The 10120-nt window shown below is 40.5% G+C and overlaps 1 protein-coding gene across 1 annotated transcript in view; it reads left to right on the plus strand.

Annotated features, from left to right (window-relative positions):
* Positions 1-3258, plus strand: part of LOC122706559 (protein only RNase P catalytic subunit) — a 119026-nt gene extending 115768 nt beyond the window's left edge. The window contains exons 8-9 of the mRNA XM_043921817.1: positions 485-680; positions 2941-3258. Coding sequence (XP_043777752.1) covers positions 485-680; positions 2941-3072 — 328 coding nt within the window. The 3' untranslated portion in view covers positions 3073-3258. The remainder of the gene's footprint in view (positions 1-484; positions 681-2940) is intronic.
* Positions 3259-10120: the final 6862 nt, after the last annotated feature.

The raw sequence follows: 10120 nt of genomic DNA on the forward strand, positions 1-10120 counted from the left end.
GAGATACCAGTTTCAGCTTTGAGGTTAGCCCCTTACTTTTGCAAGAAAAGTGTCCTCTTGCCCTGTTAGTATTATGAATATTTCTTGAATTCGAGTGAGGAAAGGGGTAGGGGAAACATGTGCTCTGTAGTGGATGAGGCAGATGAGGAAGCCTTCATGGGGACACAGAGAACCAGCTTTTAAGTATGAAGAGAGAATTACTGTTAGAATTCTCCATTCTAGAGGTAGAGTCCAGTTGAACTGCTAAGAATCCTGAGCGTTAGCATTCCTTTCCCTGTAGCTGGCCATCTGTGTTCTCGATCATGTTGTCTACCAGCTGAAGACTTGAAGGTTGTTCATAACTATCCTTGGTTGATCATATCAGTTAAGAACAAAGAATACTTCTGAGGAAAGTAGAGAAAGAAGTAAACAGCATGGTGAAGAATGCTGTTCTCTGCCTCTTTGGACGTGTGTTTGATTGTGTCCATTCTTATGTCCGGCTCAGCTCTGAGGATGATCCGTTTCTTCTGTATGCCACACTGCACTCAGGAAACCACTGCAAGTTTATCACAAAAGACCTGATGCGAGACCACAAGGCCTGTCTGCCTGATGCCAAGACCCAGCGCCTGTTCTTTAAGTGGCAGCAGGGACATCAGCTGGCAATTGTTAGTAAGCATCCAGGAGCAAAAATAACCTTTCAGGTATGTTATCCATCTTCTCCATAACATCAGCAGAGCCAACTATATAGTAAGAATGTGACACGGTCAAAGAACAGTGCAACTAGTTCTCGATGTTTTGTTTTTCTTAGCTTTAGTTTGATATTTTGGAGAAGGCAATGGCAACCCACTCCAGTACTCTTGCCTGGAAAATCCCAGGGAGCCTGGTAGGCTGCAGTCCATGGGGTCGTGAAGAGTTGGACATGACTGAGTGACTTCACTTTCACTTTTCACTTTCATGCATTGGAGGAGGAAATGGCAACCCACTCCAGTGTTCTTGCCTGGAGAATCCCAGGGATGTCGGAGCCTGATGGGCTGCCGTCTATGGGGTCGCACAGAGTCGGACATGACTGAAGCAACTTAGCAGCAGCAGCAGCAATTTGGTATTTGGAATTAGCCAGATCCTAAAAACACAGAGTCTGCCAGAGCAATGTTTTCCTAGGCAACCCCACGTTAACTGACGTATTGAAAACCCCTGAAGTGTCGTCAGTTGTGACTTCAGTTATGTTATCAGTTACAAATCCCTATATGTGTTTTTTATTTTCCTATTTATTTGCCATAGCTCAAAATTCTGTATGTCTTATGACTCATCATGCTTCTGTTTCTGCTGAATAACTCCTTTTTCCTGTTTAATCCACTTTTGTGGCACAGTCTCAATTGAATTCTTTTTTGATTCTAGTTGAAATACCTGTAAGTACAAGAATGTCTCTTGTGTAAAAGCAAAGAGAAAATCTAAAGGCAATTTACTACAGAAAAATACACTAGCCAATGGTAAATACAGTCCAGGGTTCAACAAACATACAAAAACAACATTTGTAGGAAATATGTTATCAAATGATACCATAGAAATGCAATCAGCAAAATCAACCGTGGGAAACAGTATAGGACCTGGTTTCCTCAACAACAAAAAACTGCAAGAAAAATAGAGTTGAAAAGAGAAGCTCTAGATTGTAAGAGAATTGAGAGAGAGTTTAGCCAGTCACAATGTAACAACCTTATTTCAATTCCTATTCAGACAAACTGTAAAATATAATATACATATAATAATTGGAAAAATGTAAACAGTAGAAATTTGACAATGTTAAGGAGTTGTTAATTCTTAAGTATAATAATAATATTCCTTTTATATTTACAAAATAAGTTCTTTCAGAGATACATACTGAATTATAGAAGAAATGATATAATATCTGAGATTTATTTCAAAATAATTTGAGGGATTCATCCATTCGGATGAAGTAAGATTACCCATGAATTTTGATGATTTTTGAGGCCGGGTAATGGGTATATATGAGTTCATTGTTCTGTTTCTTTATTTTTGTATATTTGAAAGTTTTCTCTGTTGCATACAAAATCATTAAAGACAAAAAAGGAATATACATTTTTTTTTCTTATAGAGAGTCCTTAACCTTAAAAATGAAACCTCCCCAGAAAGGAACTCCTAACAATAGGGTTCATCTTTTTTTTAATTGAAATATAGTTAATTTACAATGTGTCAACTTCAAGTATGCAGCAGTAATACAATGGTAGATATATATGTGGGGGGGGGGGGGTGGGTGTATATATATTCTTTTCTTTTCCATTATAGGTTATTATACTGATTAGCTTTCTCTGTGCTATACAGTAGGTTCTTATTTACTTATTTTTTTTTAAGTGAGGAAGTCTTTTTTTTTTTCTTCTTTTTTCTTTATTTTTGGCTGCACTGGGTCCTCACTGCTGCACACGGGTTTTTTCTTAATTGTGGAGAGTGGGGGCTACTCTTGTGGAGCACAGACTCTAGGTGCACAGGCTTCAGTAGTTAGGGCACAGGGGCTCATTAGCTTGGCTCTTGGGCCCAAGATCATGCAGGCTTCAGTAGTTGTGGCTCGAGGGCTCTAGAGCACGGGCTCACCAGTTGTTGTGCATGGGCTTAGTTGTTCCTTGGCATGTGGAATCTTCCCAGATGAGAGATCAAACCCATGTCCTCTGTACTGGCAAGCAGATTCTTTATCTATTGCACCACCAAGGAAGTCTTCTCTTTTATATGTAGTAATGTGTATCTGTTAATCCTATTTTATCCTCAACCCCCACCGTTCCTACTGCCAGGATTCATCTTCACAGAGCTAGCTGCTCTTTGAAAATCCATTGTTAAGTAAGACAAAGAATACATCTCTGAAGCAAACTGAGAAATCGTCAGAAAAGAAAGGGAAATGGCCAGATGTTCCTTTAGTGTTGTTCTCAATGTGTGGTTCCCTTTTTAATTCAACAGCATATTCTCAGCTATGATACCGTGGTGCAAACAACTGGAGACTCGTGGCACATACCTTATGATGACGACCTGGTGGAAAGATATTCCTATGAAGTGCCAACCAAATGGCTTTGCCTTCACCGGAAGACGTAAAGACTCTTACCCCATGCTGAACTTGTGTCTGGGTGTCCTCCTGGTTGGCTTCAGAGCTCTTAAGTTGATGCTTGTTTAGAGCATTGCTTCTGTTCTGTTTGATTCAGTTTTTCCTGTTTGGTCCAGTTGGTTTATATATCAATAAGTTGACTTTTTAATTAAATGAGATATAATATCTTTTCATAACCGGTTGCATTTTTTGCCCTAACATTTGTTGGGATTTGAGGCTTATCTGAAGTTGGGGAACTCAATACGAAGTGATGCCTGCATTGGTGTGTGCTAAGTCGCTTCAGTAATGTCCGACTCTTTGTGACCCTGTGGACTGTAGCCCACCAGGCTCCTCTGTCCATGGGATTCTCCAGGCAAGAAGACTGAAGTGGGTTGCCATGCTCTCTTCCAGGGGATCTTCCCAACCGAGAGATCGGACCTGAGTCTCCTGCAACTCCTGAATTGCAGGCAGATTATTTACTGCTGAGCCACCAGGGAAGACAGAGTGATGCCTACCTTTCTCTTATTGGGCCAGCCATTCCACTTGCATGGGCAACAGGGTCTTCTGGCATCCTTTCTGCTGCCCTTCCAGGTCCATCAATAGCAGAATCAGTCCATCTGCTGTTGGGCTCCAGGTTGTTTGTAAACCCCTTCTCCATTTCTGATATCGTCTCATCCTCTACATGTTATCTCCTACCCACACTGAATCACTTATGATCCTCTGATGAACTGCCTCAGATGTCAAAGGCTTATTAGCAACTTTTACTTATTATCCAATGATTTGGGTTGGAGGAAAGGGGGCACTTCCTTCTTTTTAGACTATGATCATTTTTCTTCATCCTGTAACGCTTTTCAGGATTGATTCAGCATTTTGTGAATTCCACTGGGCTTCCCTGATAGTTCAGTTTGTAAAGAATCCACCTGCAATGCAGGAGACCCCAGTTCAATTCCTGGGTTGGGAAGATCCACTGGAGAAGGGATAGGCTACTCACTCCCGTATTCTTGGGCTTGCCTTGTGGCTCAGCCAGTAGAGAATCCGCCTGCAATGTGGGAGACCTGGGTTTGATTCCTGGGTTGGGAAGATCCTCTGGAGAAGGGAAAGGCTACCCACTCCAGCGTTCTGGCCTGGAGAATTACATGGATTGTATAGTCCATTGTGTCACAAAGAGTTGGACACAACTGAGCGACTTTCACTTTCATTAATTCCATCACTTGGGATGAAGGTTTTCTAAATCATATAGATTTGTTTCATTTCATCAAGTTTGGCTTACTTTACCAAAGTAAGTTTTCATAATTGCATTTCTGTTTTACTGGCTTGCTCGACAGTGTATTTTTTTTTTCCTTTTTTGGCAATATGTTTCTTGATTTTTTTTGTGTGTGTGTGTGTGGTTTTTTTTTTGTTTTTTTTTTTTTGTTTCTTGATTTTAACTGAAAAAATTCACATCTGCAACACTTTATAACAGATTTTTCCTTATACATGCTATATGATTTCATATTCAAGAATAGGCAAAACCAATCTATGCTGGAAAAAATCAGAATAGTAGTTGCCTGAGGATAAGGGCACAAGAGAACTGACTTTGTGGGGGTGATGGAAGGTTCTGGGTGGTGCTAACGTAGTGTATGTAATGTTAGTCAAAATTCATCACACTAAACACTTAAAATTGATGCATTTACAACAACATAACTGAAAAAAGTGTATTAGCATAAAAAAGTTATTTACGTGAAATGAACAGCGACCTAATTTACAAAAGACCATGTACATGGATATAAGTAGGGTCTGTATGCCTTCTCCCATATTATGCACAGGGAGACAGTCCAGGAAAACCAGAGGCACGGATGTTTGGCCTCCTTGCCCATTATTGGATTCAGCACTGCCGCCCCCAGAGGAAGGAACTCTCCAGACAAGGGTCTGATAAACTGAGGGCATCGAAAGATGTTGAGAGAACGCTCTCAAATCCAACCTTTTTTTCTAAATTTCACAAACTACATACTTAGAACACTGGGCTTTCAGTGAGCTAAACTTTTTTTTTTTTAAAGGAACTATCCTAGTTTTAAGAAAATTAGGGGGAAATGCATTTGTTAAATAAGACTGTCTAAAAGCTTAATGCAGATTCCTCACAAGTTGCTCCTAGGGATGGGGTAGGATGCAGAAAGAATGTAGGGCTTTGGAGCAGGAGTGAACCTTGAAGAACGTAAGGCCAAACAGTTGCATTTTATAGAGGAGGAAGATGCGATGGCTCCCCTGGATCCCACAGCTAGTTAGTGGAGACATTTAAGCCATAATCCAGCTCTTCTGATTCTCAGCCAAAGAGTCTTTCTTGTACTGTACACCATGATTTAGGCTAGAGTAGTTCATACTCAGCCTGAATGGTAGAGCATCCGGTGTGCAGATTTAGAAACTTTGTTAGCTACATAAGAGAAAGTAGGAAACAAGAGAAAGGGAACGGGGAGGACAACCTCTTAAAGGGCCCACGTTTCCATCACGGCTCATCAGCGTAGAAAATTGTGGTAGGGAAATTATATTATTTTTGAACTCTTTGATGCCATTCCAAAACAAAATCCCTAATCTCTGCTGGAGGTAAATTGAGGTGCATCTGTCATTTGTCTAGAAGGAGGGGAGTTCTAGGCTGCTCAGTCAATTGCACTGACATGGAACCCTGGGGAGTGCAGATTTTTCTCTGAATGGAGACAGCTGGTACTCTGTGCTTAGGCTTACCTTTGTATTCTGATCACCCGAGTGAAACAAAAGCTTCCTGTCTAATTCAAAGTCCCAGACACAGTGGGAAGAAGGAATTCTTTAAAACCTGCGCCCTGGACTGAAAGTATCTTTAGAGTCAGCCAGCCGTGAAAAACGAAGGCTTTGAAACTCTGCCACTGAAAAGTATTTCTAAAGTGCTTTGTACTTCCCCCTGGCATGCTCCTGAACTTATATTCTCTTTTCCTCCTGCCGTTCTCAGACCCAATAAAGAGAACATCTCAAAGGAGAAGCCTGAGTTCATTCTCTTAGGGTTCCACTGGGACTGTCTAACCTCAGATGCCTTGTTCTTCACGTTAAATGAATTTTTTTCTTCAAGTTTGTACTTAAATATAATTACTGCTTCCCTGGTCCTCTAGCAGGTTTCTTGCTTTCTTAAAAAAACTGTCCTAAGATATAAAATGCATATGTGTTTATATTAATAGATTTCTTTTTCTCTGATAACTTCATTCTAAAGGAGGCATAGAAAGGAAGGATATGTTATGTAGGCACCTGAATTCTGGCCCATCATTGTGAGTCTTTGCTAAAAATCAAAATTACCGGGATAGTTGAGGGCAAAGCTAAACGGAGTCCTGGATCTGGTACTTTTGCCCATCTTTCAGCAACTTCGAACTTCTAGAGTGAGAAACACCTAGGGAACCCTTGTGGGAATGACTGGGAGTAGAGGAACATAGGCCAGTGTGATGACATTGTGGGATTTAGGTTTGAGTTCTTTCAGGGCTGAGACCTAGGCAGACAGAGTTCTCAGTAAGTGGAACAAGGCAGCTGCTCGAGCCTCCGATAACCTACAGGATGAGAGTAGGGTTGCCAAATAAAATACAGTCTCCCAGTTAAATTTGAATTTCAGATAAATGACAGTTCTTCTGTATAAATAGGTCACAAGTATTGCAGGGACTTATTTACCCTAAAATTACTTACTACCTATCTGAAATTCACAATTAGCAGGCATCCTACATTTTTATTTGCTCCATCTGGAAACTCTAGGTGGGAATTAGATGGGAAGATGAGGGGTAGTGGGAAATGAAGCATCTATAAAGCGCATAGCACTACAGGAGACTGGAGGGGGGCAAGGATAAGAAAAGATGTAAGTAAAAGGCAGCCTGGGCAGGAGGTGGGGCTAAGGGCAGAGGAGAGAAGACTAGCTTTTTTCTGCTTCTTCCCAGCCAATGACAATCTTGAGTCTACACGATACAAATGAAGGAAGTTCCATTCACAGATCTACTTAGAGGAAGCCATACAGTCCAGTGGGATGAAAGAAAATATAGGAGACAGAATATTCTCTCAGTATTCAGTTCAGTTCAGTTCAGTCGCTCAGTCGTGTCCGACTCTTTTCGACCCCGTGAACTGCAACACGCTGGGTCTCCCTGTCCATCACCAACTCCCAGAGCCTACACAAACTCATGTCCACTGAGTCGGTGATGCCATCCAGCCATCTCATCCTCTGTCATCCCCTTCTCCTCCTGCCCTCAATCTTTCCCAGCATCAGGGTCTTTTCAAATGAGTCAGTTCTTCGCATCAGGTGGCCAAAGTATTGGAGTTTCAGCTTCAACATCAGTCCTTCCAAGAACACCCAGGACTGATCTCCTTTAGGATGGACTGGTTGGATCTCCTTGCAGTCCAAGGGACTCTTGAGAGTCTTCTCCAACACCACAGTTCAAAAGCATCAATTCTTCGGCGCTCAGCTTTCTTTATAGTCCAACTCTCACATCCATACATGACTACTTGAAAAACCATAGCCTTGACCAGACGGACCTTTGTTGGCAAAGTAATGTCTCTGCTTTTTATATGCTCTCTAGGTTGGTCATAACTTTCCTTCCAAGGAGTAAGCGTCTTTTAATTTCATGGCTGCAGTCACCATCTGCAGTGATTTTGGAGCCCAAAAAAATAGTCTCTCACTGTTTCCATTGTTTCCCCATCTATCTGCCATGAAGTGATGCAACCAGATGCCATGATCTTAGTTTTCTGAATGTTAAGCTTTAAGCCAACTTTTTCACTCTCCTCTTTCACTTTCATCAAGAGGCTCTTTAGTTCTTCTTCACTTCCTGCCGTAAGGGTGGTGTCATCTGCATATCTGAGGTTATTGATATTTCTCCCGGCAATCTTGATTCCAGTTTGTGCTTCTTCCAGCCCAGCGTTTCTCATGATGTACTCTGCATATAAGTTAAATAAGCAGGGTGACAATATACAGCCTTGACGTACTCCTTTCCCGATTTGGAACCAGTCTGTTGTTCCATGTCCAGTTCTAACTGTTGCTTCCTGACCTGCATACAGGTTTCTCAAGAGGCAGGTCAGGTGGTCTGGTATTCCCATCTCTTTCAGAATTTTCCACAGTTCATTGTGATCCACACAGTATTTAATGAAAATAAATGCCACAAAACAAAAGAGATGGGACCACCGATGAATAAATGCAGTAAATCTTGAGAAATAATCTTCAGTTTTCTCTTGTCATGTCTCTGTTATGGTGTTTCAAGATTCCCTGAAGACTTTTGTCCTCACATTTTGTCTCTGTTGGCAGTATCTGACGGATACTTCCAGAGACTACGTATATACAACTTGCTCTCAACCAGGAATTGAAGTAAACAGGAAGCCAATTATCTAGTCACAGATAACAGCTAAAAATAATGTTTTGCTACCAGAGTACTAGAAAAAGTACACTCATCAAATGGATTAAGTTATTCAAATAACAATGATAATTTATTATAAATAGCAGTGTTATGTGACAGGGTTTTGGTAGCTTCTGGCAAAGTTAATGTAGGATTAATTTCAGCCACATTTAAATGATCACAACATTAATGTTTCCAGTGTTAGTTAAAGTCCAACCCAAGAAGCAAAAGCTTGAGAAATCATAATTTCTTGTATGATAGACACATAAATTCATTTTAAGGAGACCAGTTGAGATCATCCTATCACTCTCAGCTGGGCTAAAACATTACTACATATCAAGTTTAGTTCACATCTGAATATTGAAAGTCCACTTTTTTTTTTAATTAAAAAAAGGGTTTTTTCAGCTGAAGTATAGTTGCATTACATTGATTCAGGTGTACAACAAAGTGATTCAAATATATGTGTGTGTGTGTGTGTGTATTTGTTTCAGGTTCTTTTCCATTATAGTTTATCACAAGATACTGAATATGGTTCCCTGTACTATACAGTAGATCTTTGTTGTTTGTGAAAGTCCATCAATAAAACAGCTCTCTTGTGTCTTCTATGACTGCATCAGAACCAAGAATGTCAGTGTCTGGAATTCCCTGACAGTTCCGCTGCTCATTCGGCTCTCGGGCAGAGTGACATCTCAGCCAGGCAGGATAGTATGGGGCCTCCACCTTCCTGAAACAGGTTCCTCTGGAAGTAGTTATGGCAGGTCAAACAAAAGGTAAGTTCCTCAGCCAGACTTATTACTTAAGATGTACTGTATTATTAATTCTTTAAAAATAAATTGTTGTTGTATTTTCCTCCTCTTCCCAGTGACCATACCATTGAATCCAAAGTTTCATTGTTTTCTGTCCTCTGCTACAAAGCTTAGTAGTCTAATGCTATTAAGTTTTTATACATATCTATGCCTGTTTTATATATATATATATATATATTTATATATACACACACATATACATATATATATATGTTGGTGGTTTAGTCACTTAGTTGTGTCTGACTCTTTGGGACCCCACAAACTATAGCCCCCCAAGGCTCTTCTGTCTGTGGGATTTCCCAGGCCAGAATACTGGAGTAGGTTACAATTTCATTCTCCAGGGATCTTCTCAACCCAGGGATTGAACCCGAGTCTCCTCCTTGGCAGGCAAATTCTTTACCACTGAGCCACCTGGGAAGTCCCATATATTACACATTTATCTACATAATTTTTAAAAGATCATTCATTCTCTGTAAGCTCTTTTGTAATACGGTTTTTTTCCCACCAGACAAAAAACAAACTTTTCCTTGTTCTCATAGTCTTCTAGCACTTCTTCATGTATTTCAAACATCATAACATAAATTCATAAAACAAGGCAGTCAAGTTAAGCTAGGGCATTACTGTACACCATAAAATCCTACTCACGTGATGGTGTACTCACAAAACACTAATCAAGGTTTCCTTGTGTTCAGAAGGAAATTTGTGTTCCAGGAAACTGTCACCCTGATGATAGCTACTGGGTCAAATTAAAGATCATGTCCTTTGGCCCTTAGCCCTGTTCTGGCAGGAATAATCAAATCCTTAAAGAAATGGGTCTTTTCCAAGTTAGGCCTTCTAATCTCCAGCTCCTAAAGAAATTAACTCTGGTCAGACCAATTATTTGAAGGCAAAGCCTG

Source organism: Cervus elaphus, chromosome 13, assembly GCF_910594005.1.
Source record: "Cervus elaphus chromosome 13, mCerEla1.1, whole genome shotgun sequence".
In the NCBI taxonomy this organism is placed as follows: domain Eukaryota; kingdom Metazoa; phylum Chordata; class Mammalia; order Artiodactyla; family Cervidae; genus Cervus; species Cervus elaphus.